Source organism: Panthera leo, chromosome A2 (genome assembly GCF_018350215.1).
Source record: "Panthera leo isolate Ple1 chromosome A2, P.leo_Ple1_pat1.1, whole genome shotgun sequence".
NCBI classification, from domain to species: domain Eukaryota; kingdom Metazoa; phylum Chordata; class Mammalia; order Carnivora; family Felidae; genus Panthera; species Panthera leo.
The window spans coordinates 108,014,952-108,028,106 of record NC_056680.1 but is presented as its reverse complement, the minus strand read 5'-3'; the positions used below and the strand labels follow the sequence as shown (position 1 = coordinate 108,028,106).

Genomic DNA, 13,155 nt, shown 5'->3' with positions numbered 1-13,155 from the left:
ATAGATCAAGGCAGTAATAAAGCTCAAATGCCTTCAACTATAGTCTTCTGACTTTTTAAATGTTGTTTAATATAGCGTTGGATGCCTCATTGAGCTAAAATGGCAAGATTAATGTAAGGAGAGAGTAAGAGAAATGATGGATTGGAAGTTTTAGTCAGAGACTTGAGTTGTGGAAATTAAAAATGTCTTACAAGGAACAGATAGAGGTAAAATCAAGTTTGAAGGTGATTGCCAAAGGGGAAAGGTTGAGGGATGGGCAGAATGGGTGAAGGGGTAGTGGGAGGCAGAGCCTTCCAGTTATGGAATGTATGTCACCAGGATGAAAGAGCATAGGGAAGATAGTCAGATATAATAGTACCGTATGGTGACAAATAGTAACTACACTTAGGATGAGCACAGCATAACTTATGGACTTGTGGAGTCACTGTTGGGTACCTGAAAATAATGTAACCTAGTGTGGCAGCTATACTTGAATTAAAACAAAACAAAACAAAACCTCAAAAAACAACTGAAATTATGAAAGGATCCAGAAGGAAAAAGGAAAAAAAAATCACGTTTCTAGAGTTGGAATGGTGGCAAGAGTGGACAGCAGACCCCAGTCTAGTCTATCACCCACCCCCCTGGGAGAAGCCACAGCTTCCTGACCATCCCAGTCACCATGACCGCAATCCGGAGCAGTGAGGCCGAGACCTGGCAGCCACTGAAGACACCAAGCGTGGCCCCATGGGCAGTGGCACACAGAGTGATGGCATCTGCCTGTGGGGACAACAAGGTCATCCTGATGAAGGTTTTGGGAACAATAAAATGAGTGTAAGAAACCGATATGGTTTCATCAACTGGAATGCCCCAGACTGCTGTAAAGAATAATCCCAGGAAGTACCTTTGCAGTATATGAGTTGGAGGAACTGTGGAGTCAGACGTTGAAAGAGAAAAGGGCGTGCAGGCAGCAAATGTGACAGGCTCTGAGTGGAATTTCAGTGACAGGCAGTAGGTAAGCAGCAGATCATAACCATTATCCATGCTATCCCCTTGGCCAGTGTTGTCCCCGCGACTCCCAGCAAATACCCAGTATAGTGAGAGTGGGGGAAAGAGTGGGAACTGAGCTTGCTCCTAAAGGCCTGGCCTCATGCAGCCTATGATTTCCATCTTATTACAGGTGGTTACCGGTGGCTGTTGGCCAGTTTTCTGAGGTAGACTTCAGGGTAGACCCGTGAGATAAAATATGCATCGGGCTTATAGATCACCATTGCACAGGGGTCCTCCTCTCCAAAGATAGCCTAGTCTTTGGAAGATAGCACTGAAGAAGATAGGGACGATCAAGGAGATGAGACCCAAAGTCAGCAGCCATCTCATTGTCAGTACTGCCACAATTTCACTTATGCATGCAGGTGCCCAGAAAACCCTAAATCATAAGATGGGCAAGAGACAAAAGCAGCCGAATCAGAAGCTGAGAATTCGTTAGCTCCAGAGGTTGAGAAGGGTGGGTCTGAGTACATGTGGGTTTACCGTCTCCACCATCATCCAGTTGAGTCATCCAACAGGAAAAAATGAAGATGAAATTCCAGCAATAAGAAATGTAAAAAAAAGATCGGAGCTGAAATTTTTAAGTGCTTGGACCAGATAAATAGAATGATCTGCATTATCTATGTAGCATGGGGTTTAAATTTTATTATTATTATTATTATTATTATTATTATTATTATTATTTTTTTTTTTTTTTACCTAAAGACATCTCATTCCGGTAGTAACAAACATGTTTTTAAAAAACTTTTTTCTCAACACCCCTTTAATTTTTATTGTTGGTTTTCGTAATGTTTATTTTGAGACAGAGATAGGCAGAGTGTGAGTGGCGGAGGGGCAGAGAGAGAAGGAGACACAGAATCTGAAGCAGGCTCCAGGCCCTGAGTTGTCAGTGCAGAGCCAGATGTGGGCTCGAACCACAAACCGTGAGATCATGACCTGAGCTGAAGTCTGACACTCAACCACCTGAGCCACCCAGGCGCCCCCCTCAACACCCTTTTAAAGGTTTTTAAATTGTTTCATACCTGGTCAAGTTGAGATTTTTAAGAACCTCATTTTCAATTTGTAATAAAAGTTTACGGCTTAACTTTTTTCAAAAAAGTCAAATGACAAGCATCTGTTAATAAAGGTCTTAAATAATTGTCAAAAAAAAAAAGTTTCTCGGAGGATTACAGAAAAGTAGTTGCTCAGGGGAAGACAAAAGGTGAAACAAAGTTCTAGAGGATTTGAAAGTTTTGTATATGGGCTTGGAATTCAGCCAAGGTAGTGTCAGTAGTTCGAGTAAAAAGGAAGACTGATCCATGTGCGTAAAACTGCAGAGCCTGTGAAGTAGTGAGAGATGACGGTACTATGAAGATGGGAAGATTTTACCAGATGACATGAATTATGGAAGGATAGGATTCCAAAATTTCCTTGTTATGGAAGAAAAGTGGGGATCTGGAATATTAACTCTGACTTCAAGCCTTTTTAGTAACTGATGGTTGGGAAAGGCAGTAGATACCACATGAGAAAGATGTCAAGCAGTTGGTGTACCTTCAACTGTAGGTGGTGAAGAACCTGTTTACGTAATGAGATTGAGTGTACCACAGCATAACAGAATGGTACAGTAGAAAGGGTAGGGAAGGAGGTTAACTATGGGGTGAAGATCCATGAAGAAGGACCCAAAAGTATGGGAGGGATATTACTTTGATGTTAGTCATGTAACTTTACTCCTGCATATGGAAAAAACAGCAAAGCAAGATATACATAGCAAAAAGCTTCAACTATGTGTGATTTACAGAGTACTTTAAAATGGGAAGAGAATGGGGCTCCTGGGTGGCTCAGTCAGTTAGGCATCCTACTCTTGGTTTTGGCTGGGGTCATGCTCTCGTGTCTCATGGGTCTGAGCCCCGCATCAGTCTCTGCACTGACAGAGTGGAGCCTGCTGAGGATTCTTTACCTCTCTCTCTCTTTCTACCCCTCCCTCAATTGTGCTTCTGTTTGTTTCTTAAAAATAGATAAACATTAAAAAAAATCTAATTATAGAATGGGAAGAGAAAATCCAATACTCTAATGGTAACAGTTGAGAATTCATAATAGTTACATACACTTTTCTTATCATTTTCTATTTTTATTTTTCCAACTGCAACACTAATTTTTCTCATTTTTTTCCCTGAAGGAAACTGGCTGTCAGGGAAAGCAGAAGGAAAAGATTCATAAACATGGTCAGAGCTATTCCAATATTGGTACAGAGGAAACAGAAATTTACACAAACATTAGATGTTATCATAAAGTTTCTGGCTACTTATCAAACCCCAATTTGTATAGTTAACTATTTAAATTCATAACCGATATCCAGACTTTATCAAGGAATAGCCATAAACTACTCACTACACCAGACACCTCCAGTGTCTGTTTACTTTTTTTTTTTTTTAAATAACTCTCATTCTCCATTTCTCAAATGGAAGAAACTGAGGAAGAGACTACATAAATATTTTCTGCCCAACTTGTCACGTGGAAAAATTATTTGACTTCAGTGTCCATGCTCTTAAACACTTGGTAACAGGGTCTCAAATTCATGAGAGTATATATATACTGCTATCAGGTGAGCAAACCGCATTTAAGGACTTGTGATAAATTTTAACAGATAATTTATAAATTTCTGTAAGTTGTTAAAGAACAAGAACAAATTGAAAATCAATACCTTAAATTTATCACAATGACTAGATTTCATATTTTGTAATAGAGTAACTCACATGGACTGTTATTTCAAATTCATTGTTTAGACTTTTAAATGTTCTTGACCTTAATTATCACCAGAATATCAGATTCATTTGTTTAAAGTTAAATCCATGTGTTTTGAAACAAAATCCTTAATCCAGAAGCATCTATTTCTTGGGGATATAATATTGACATTGCTTCTTACATTACACTATATAAATGTTACATAATTTTTTTTCCACTAGGTAATAGAAGGACAATATACATGTAGCAAGGGTTAACAAGAGCCTTCATGTCAACTCTGTCCCTTGTTCTTCCTTCTTAGAGGCGGCTTCTCTTGAGACTTTTCAAAGAGATTCTATTCATTCTTAACTTAGGTCTGTGAATCTCTTCCCATTTATAGGCACCCCTTCCTAAGGAGGCACAACACCTTCTTTCACTTAGTTTCTCATTCTGTCTGCGTAGCGGTCACCTGGAGACTCTACTTCACTACTCTGCTAGCAGTTGCCTTTATTTTTCTACTGTGTGGGGATATCTTGCTTTCCATATCCTTTGTCTGCAGTTTACGCAGTATAGTCCTCAACTGTGTGGAGCACCATGTCCTGAGAAAAGAGGGCATGGGGGATTCTCTGCTTTCCTATGCACGTAAAAGAGCTTAGAAGGTATCACTCTATTCCAAGAACAGCAAAAATTTGAGCAAAGTGAAAAATTAACTCTTTTTAACTTCATCAGCGGTGAAGTCACAGGGCAAACTACTGTCCTCAATATTGCAGACACAGGTGAAATTTAAAGTATTTTGAACTAAATACAAATGAAAACATTGACCTTGGAATATAGCAGAAGCAGTGCTTAAAGGGAAATATATAGTGTTCAATATACATACTAGAAAAGAAGAAACCTGTAATTGATACTCTAAAATTCCATATTAGGGAATTAGAAAAAGAGCAAATAAATTCCAAAATAGGTAGACGAGAAATAATGAAAACTGGAGCAGAAACAAATGAAATGGGAAACAGTAAGATCAAAAGCAAACACAAAACTTGGTTCTTTGCAAAGATTAATAAAGTAACTGTGCCACACAAAGAGGAAGGAGGATTCAAATTACTAACCCAGCAAGGAAATAGGGGACATCTTTACAGAACCACCAGAAAGTAAAAGGATAATAAATGAATAGTGTGAACACCTCTACGTCCTCAAAGGGGATGATAACCTGGATGAAACGGACCAATTACTTGAGAGAGACTATCTGCCAAAACTCACATAAGAAAAGACAGTCTGAGTAGTCTTATATCTATTAAAGAAATAAAATCAGTAATTTTCCAAAATAGCACCAATTCTGGGTGCATTCACTTGTAAAGTCTAGTACATGTTGAAAGGAGAAATTGTACCAATTCTCCTCTAGAAGACAGAAGCTGAGGGGATGATTTGCTAACTCATTCTGATGCCAGCCTAACACTAAAAACAGACAAAGGTATTACAAGAAAACAACAGACCACTAAGTCATGAACATAAGTGAAAAAAAAAAAAAATTAACATTAGCAAGTAGAATCCAACAATGCATGTGAGGAATTAAAGACTTGAGCTCAGTGGGAATTATCCTAGGTATCCAAAGCTAGCTCCTCTTAAAAAGAAATCAATAACAATATATCAACAGGCTGAAGAAAAAATCAAATAATTCATTACTTCCAGGAAAAGAATTTGGCAGAATCCAGCACCCATTAATGATAAACGTTTAACAAACTGGGAATAGAGATAGCACTTCCTCAATATGGTAAATGATATGTACAAAAAACCTACAGCTAACATCACACTTAATGATAAACTAGAAACTTTCCCGCTAAGATCAGCAACAAGGCAAAAATGTACCCTCTCACCATTCCTTTTCAACATTGTACTGGAACTCTTAGTAAGAAAAGGAAGTAAGTACTTTGGGAAAGGTAAAATAAAACTCTTGGCAGGTGACAAAATTGTCTTTGTAGAAAATCTGGAAGAATGAACCAACTCTTGAAGGGAAGTGGTTGTAGAAAAGTTGCATAATTCAAAGTTAATATACAACAGTCCATTGCTTTCTTATATAATCAACAGGTGAAATTTGTAATTAAACACATCATCTGTGATGGATTTTGGGGGTGATGGTGGGGTTTGGAGCCAATGGCCAAGAAAGAATTCTTGAAGATGTCTTTGGTGCAAAAAGATGATGTTATGAAGCACAGGGACAGAGCCCATGGGCAGAAAAAGCTGCAATAGGCTTGTGACGGGTAACTGATGATATACCCTCAGGTTGGGATGGGGTTAGGGTTAGAGGAAGTCTCTCAGTTAGTTTGGAAGCAATGTTCCCAGGACCTTGAGGAGCTAGGTGGTGTTAGGAAAATGCCATTTATAACCGTTTAGTAAAATCTCAGCCATGAGACCCTTCAGATATCTATCAGGGGGCCATAAGCCTGGAGTATGGTTGCCAGCATATATCTTGGGGGAATTGAGATAAAGGACATTTCCAAGAGAATTTTTATTTGTTAAAGTAGACTTGCAGGATCCTGGGAGGTCAGGATAATGTTAAGCCAAGATTCCCTTTTGCTCCTAGAAAAGTGTCATCGTCAAGGCAGCTGAGCTCCTACAGGGAGGTCACTCTGCTGGTTTCAAGGACTTGTTTAATGGGCTGTAGACAGTAAGGGAATTGAATTTTTCATTTGCCTTAGTTTCCTGCATCACCATGGCAAGCACTTAAACCCCTTTGCTTTGTTCTTGGGTAGCCTGGAGTGTCCAAGGAATATTACACATACTTCACTTGCAGGGAAGGGCGCTAGCCTGTACTTTGCCCTCAGCTTGCATTATGCTTCCTCATCAATTTGTATGTAGTGCCCCCCAAATAAAATACTTAAAAATCTGTCCAAATATGTATTAGATCCATAGGAGAAAAGCTACAAAACTCTAAGCAAAATTAAAGAGCTGAATAAACGAGATCTATCCCATGTTCATGAATAGGAAGACAGTATTACCAAGATGTTAGTTCTTCCTATGTGGTCTATAGACTCAAAGCAACCCAATTAAAAAAAAAACAGCATTTTTTTTGTATGTGTAAACTGATTTTAGAGTTTATATACAGAGGCAAAAGATTCAGAACAGCCAGTGCACTATTGAAGAAGGATAAAATTGGAGAACTGACACTACTGAACTTCATGACTTACTATAAAGCTATAGTAATCAAGACTGTCTGGAACTGGTGAAAGAACAGACAAATCAGTCAGTGGACAGAGTACAGAGCTCTGGAATAGACCATGTAAATGGCTGATTTTCATCAAAAGAGGAGAGGAAATACAATGAAACAAAGGTAATCTTTTCAATAAATGGTGTAACAGCTAAACATACACATGGAAAAATGAATCTAGATGTAATTTACACGTTTCACAAAAATTCAGAAGGGATCATAGACCTGAGTGTAAAACACAAAACCATAAAACTCCTGGGAGAGAGAAGAAAACTTAGCTGACCTTGGGTTTGGTGATACCTTTTTAGATACAACATCAAAGACATAATGTACAAAAGAAAAAATTGATAAATTGGACTTTATTAAAATTAAGGGAGAATATACCTATAAAAGACACATGTGATAAAGGACTCCTATCCAGAACATTAAAAAAAAAAAACTATTAAAACTCAACAAGAAGAAAAAGAACAATTCAAAAAATGGTAAGAGACCTCAATAGTCATCTCACCAAGAAAATATACAAATGGCAAATAAGCATATGAAAATGTGCTCCACATTCTAAGTCATTAGGTAAATGCAAACTAAAGCATTGAGATATCCCTGTACATCTATTAGAGTGGGTAAAATTTAGAATGCCAACATCTAATGCTGGTGAGGATACAGAGCCACAGGAATTCATTCATTCGTGGCGAGAATGAATGTAGGACAGCACATTCACTTGGAAAGACCATTTGACAGTTTTCTTATAAAACTGAACATACTCCTACCATATGGTCCAGGCATTGCACTTCTTATTTACTCACACGAGTACAAAACTTATGTCCACACAAAAAACTACACGTGAATGTTTATACCAGTTTTTGTTCATAATTGCCAAAACTTGGAAGCAAGCCAGAAAGGTGAATGCATACATAAACTGGTATATCCAGAAAATGGGATATTACCCAGGGCTAAAAAATGATTGAAGAAGACATGAAAGACATACAAGAAACCTAAATGCATGCTTTTATGTGAAAACAAAACAAAACAATCTGAACAGGCCACGTACTGTGAGTGCAAGTATATGACTTGTGGAAAAGGCAAAACTATGGAGGCAGGAAAAATTCAGTGGTTACCAGGGGTTGGAGGCAAGGAGGAGGATGAATAGAAGGAGTGCAGAGAATTTTTAAGGCAGGGACAATACTCTTTATGGTACCAAAATGATGAAATACATTACGCATATGTGCCAACTCATAAAATGTAAAAACACTGGGTGAATCCTAGTGTTAACTGGGGACCTGAAGTGATAATGATGTGTTGGTGTAGGCTCACCAATGTTAGCAAATGTTCCACTCTGGTGTAGAATTTTGGTAATGGGGGAAGCTGTATGTGGAGATAGAGGGTATATAGGAGATACGTATACCTTCTATTAACTTTTGCTGCAAACCTAAAATTGCTCTAAAAAGGCAAAGCCTATGAAACTCAAAATGAAAGAGAATGCAGAGGAACTAAAATTCTGTTGAGACCCTCAGTGTTTGTAGAAATCCATATCCTTTCCTCAAACGTGATGAAAAAGTGTTTTTGAAGTACAGTTTTATGTTGACAATCATTACCTTCAAAATTATGGATAAACTATCCCTTTGTTTTTCTAATTTTCATTCTTGCTATTATGTCTCAACCAATTTGGGCTCCTGCTTTATAGGAGACCTTTTGTTGCTGCTGTTAATTGAGTTTGGTGTATTTTCATTCATGAGCTTCTACATTCCTTGAAACTTTTTAATTTGGAAACTCATGTTCTTCATTACTGTAATTTTTTTGAAACACTTGATCTTTCTCCTACTCTTTTGTGTTCTTCCCTTCTGACTCTTATTTCTTCTTTTCTTTCTTTTTTAACATATTGGACTTTGTGGTCACTGTTTTTTTCTCTGTTTTCAGCTTTTTAAATATTACCCTATTTTATAGTTATAAACACTTTCTCCCTTATCATGCTTTAGTCCTTTTTCTTACTGCATAATTTCTGTAAACATTTTAATTTTTGCCTTTTTGACTTTAGATTTCATGTTAGTCTTGGTTTTCAGTTAAATCTGTTTTTTCTGGTCATATTTATCTGTTGGGTGACTGTACTTGCTGGCTTTTGTAGGTGGAGCTTGTTGACTTTGAGTTTCATTATAACCATGACTGAGATGGACTGTATTTGGGGATCTCTGACAGTGTCCTCAGGGCTTCTGCCTAGGAAGAATATTGTTTGACATTCTTTTGGGCTGCAGGTTGATGGAGGCAGAGGGTTCTTAGCATCAGTGTATGTGTGTGTATTTTTTGTGACCAGTGATATCACTATGATTCCCATGCTGAATCATAAAGATCTAAATTTTCAGCAATTACACACTGATTAACTTTCTTAATGTAAAAATCTACCACTGTGGTAGTTGTTTTCTGTTCCATCTGTTGTGTTTCTTTTTCTGCCTGCCTTTATATTAATTTTTTATTTTAAAGATTCTGTCTTATCACTGTTGATTTCTTATTTTTAACTTAAAAATACTTAGTGCATGTCTTGACTTCAGAATGTATGTGTAGTCACGGTCACCTTCAAATAATAATATAGTATTCATGAGCCCAAAGTAGTAGGTTGCACAAGGGGAGCCTGCAGGGGTGTAAAAGTTCCTGTTGAGTATGTGGCTCCCAGAAGTTCTATATTCTCCTACTCACCTCCACTCAGTACTTAGCAATGTGTTGAAATTTTCTACTTATTTCTTCTTAGCTGCTTGTATGACACCTGATGTCTCTTGTTCTTCTGTTGTACTGTCTGTAAGCTGGTGATGGCATTCTCTCTGTCCTTGGGGGAGGCCTGCCTTTTCTTAGATTTAAGGATGCTTGGTCCTCTTGTGACCTTGGCTCTGGTGGATTCAAGAAAAGTTCTGCTTTGGTAACTTATCTGTTTTTTCTTCAGAAAAGAACATGACTTCTTCCAGCTTTCCATATGTTACACAAAAATAGAAATCCTAATCAGTGTTAGCGAGAAATGTAGAAATTCAAAATTTAATTGGTCATTAGGCATGTGTAGTTTTGAATTTACCCCCACAGTAAATTTTATTGCAAAGATTACCAAAAGTCTCATAAATAGTTGTAATATTAGTCTATAACAATGAATGACAAATTCAGGCTGTTCTTTTTGTCAAGATGGCTCAGCCTCTGTTTCTAGTATATATTTCCTATATACCTGACCCAGAATTTTCTGTTTCTCATTGGCCCTAGTGGCTGGAATCTTAAAGACTTCATACACTTTGTAGGCTGTTGCCATCTTTCATGGTACAATATGTGGCCAGCAAGAGTCTAGCATCCAGTAATTCTCTTTGTACCACCTAAGACAGGAGGGAACACCTGTTCCTATGGTCTCCTCTCAGTATGCACTTCGTGAGCACTTTGAAGTCTTCCCACAAACGTGGTAAATATCTTGTTTCTGAAAAGAGTCAAGAAAAGGGCTAATACTGGTCATCTTTCAGATTTAACCATGTGTTAAAGAGAACATTCTGTTGACTGTACATACATCTCACGTACTGCTAAATGAGACCAGATGCTGGAATTACTAAGAAGAGGTTTAACAAATTCATTTATTTGCATATAACTAATGTTGGTAATACTTTTCAAAGATTATAATGTCTAAGAAATCTGTCATGTTAAAGTGTATCAAAATGGAAGATAGAAGCTGAGACCATCCTAGTCAACTTGGGACTATGTATATTTGATGCTTCTATTTTCTTCGCCGTTACCTTCCCAAACCACTATAGCTAGGATTTTGGAATCGCCAGTACAACAGTACAGCTTTGGCAACAAGTGCTGCATTTCATACTGATATTTGTGGCCTTTCTTTGGTCTTCTTTACATGGGTATGTTCATTCTAAAATCCAAATCTATCAGATGTCTGAAACTTTGGTATGTTTTTATGCCACCTTTTCTCTTAAAGGTATCCCTCTCTCCTCCAATTGTATTCAGTCTTTAGAGTGAGATCAGAGACCATTTCCTTTGAAAGGCCTACTCTGATGCCTTTACACAGAATTAAGTATTTTATTTCCTGGTCTACTCATAGATATACTTCTAGTGTTGTATTTATCACATTCTGTTGCAAAATATTTGTTATATAGATCAGCCTCCTTTTTAAGAGGTGAGTTCCTTGAGGACATAATAACATGTCTCATTTATCTTTATGTGCTGGTATGTAATACAGAGCTTGGACATGATCGGCACTCAGTATTATTCACCTGAATTGTTAGTCATTTTAATAGTTTGGCCTGAAATGCTTAAAAATGTTGCTTGTATTTTGCTAAGTTTATGAGAGGCTTTTCCATTCCTGTTTAATAATGGAATACTGAAATGTTTTCAAGTTAAGAATAAAAATACACATTTTTGAAAATGATATGTTGACAAGTAAAATATTAAAATGAACAAGAGCTGTGACCTGCAAATATGTTGATATAAATAGCAGAGTTGAAGTTTGATGGATACGTGTATTTGTTAAATAAAATTCTGATACAGGGATCTTCAGCCATACTCTGAGACATTTTAGAAACATGCTTGGAAGGGTAGCTTATAATCAAAGGAAGGAAAGCATTATGTTTATTTGACCCCTAAAACTATTGAGGAAGTTTAAAACTTGGGATTACAACTTTCCTATAGTGTATATAGGTAAAATTTACACAGGTAAAATTATTGTGTATTGTGTATTGTGATTAATAAGTACCGAATCAATTAATAAGTAGCTAATCAAAGAGTTAATGAGTTCTCTAGGCCCTATCTTTTCTGTATTGATTATGTAATTTAAAAAAAAGTTGTACTTAAAATATGTTGAAACAACTTCTTCTTCTTTTTTTTTTTTTTTTCTATCCAGTGTAGTGACTATGACTTGGAATTTGGAACTGAATGTTTACAGTTGGCTCTAAAATATGGTCACATTAAAGCCAAACTTGTGGAAGGATCACCTGACCTCTGGAAGGTAAGGGAGTTGGTGTTTTGCTCTGGGTCTTGGCTATGCTTGTATATCATTCCTAAAACCCATTCTGTAAGTGTAAACACTTTCTGGCTGCTTCAGGAAATGGAGAAGTGGTATAAAAATATGTGGTTTCATACTGAAAGAATATTTTGAGGAAAAAGGGTATTGATGTATGTGTGTGTATGTATGTATGTATACATTAAAGGCATTCAGAGTTTCACTGGGCTTTCTGAGCCATCAAAGTATGGTATCATTTCTATTTCCTTGTTTTAAGAAAATTCACTTGGAGATAATTTATTCAAATAAATTCCATTTTAGCTGATAAGATGGTTTTACTCATTGTTTTTCCTTCTCTCTCCCTATATCCTTCTATTCTGTTGCCTTACACTGCTTTGGGTTAAGGATGCAACTCTGCTTCCCACAGTGGCAACATTTCCTTCTGGTCCCTGGGGTGGTGGCTCCAACTTAACTGGGTTAAAGAAATATCTGCCATAGTTCTGACTCTGTGGACTGGATGACTGGACCCACTTGATAGCCCCAGTGAGCAGTTGGACTCTTGAATGTAATAAGGTTTGACTCGTAATGACAAATTCTTTGTTTTGGAGGGAATGAAGTGATAACACTCTCATACTAAAGTTTCCTGTGGAGGATGGAGTGTTTCACAGTGTGGCTTTCGTTTGTATAAAGGTGGGAATGTGTCGAACTGAACGATCTATTCTGGAATCCAAAGGCATATTTCCCCATTGACTTGAAAACAAACCAGAAAGCAAACCTACTAAGTTAATTAGGTATTATGTACGCTAAACTGAAGGGCCTTGCTGCATTCTAAGATTGTCTCATACACACTTGAAATGTTCTGAAATTACAAAATATTGGCATGTCTGGATTATTGGCTGGTGGAGAAGATCCATACAGTATTATTGTTTTTTTAAGGGTATCCAAATGTCATCAATCCAGCAGGCAAATATTTTATTCATTCTGTGTATTCTTTTCTATATGTGGCTCTGGTGGTGATGAACATATTGTGAGGACTGTGGTGTTTACCAAGTAGATGTTTTGTTCAAGATGCTGACTCCTATCTCTGTAAGGCCCCTTTTGACTGTGTGCTAACTTAATTTGCAGGCAGAGGGAGAAGGGAGTGAAAACTCGCAGACAACATGTTAACATAACACTCCCTGACCTCGTTTTTGATGTCTTAGGGGGTGTGGTGATCTATCTCTGTGGGTGTTCAGAGCCTTTTTGAAACTTGTCAAGTGCCCTGAGATTT

General features: G+C 37.4%; 1 protein-coding gene across 1 annotated transcript in view; it reads left to right on the top strand.

The window, feature by feature from the left end:
• The window catches only part of CRPPA (CDP-L-ribitol pyrophosphorylase A), a 323,296-nt gene that overhangs the window by 96,389 nt on the left and 213,752 nt on the right, over positions 1–13,155 (top strand). Inside the window, exon 4 of the mRNA XM_042919329.1 lies at positions 11,787–11,891. Within this exon, the coding sequence (XP_042775263.1) occupies positions 11,787–11,891 (105 nt within the window). The remainder of the gene's footprint in view (positions 1–11,786; positions 11,892–13,155) is intronic.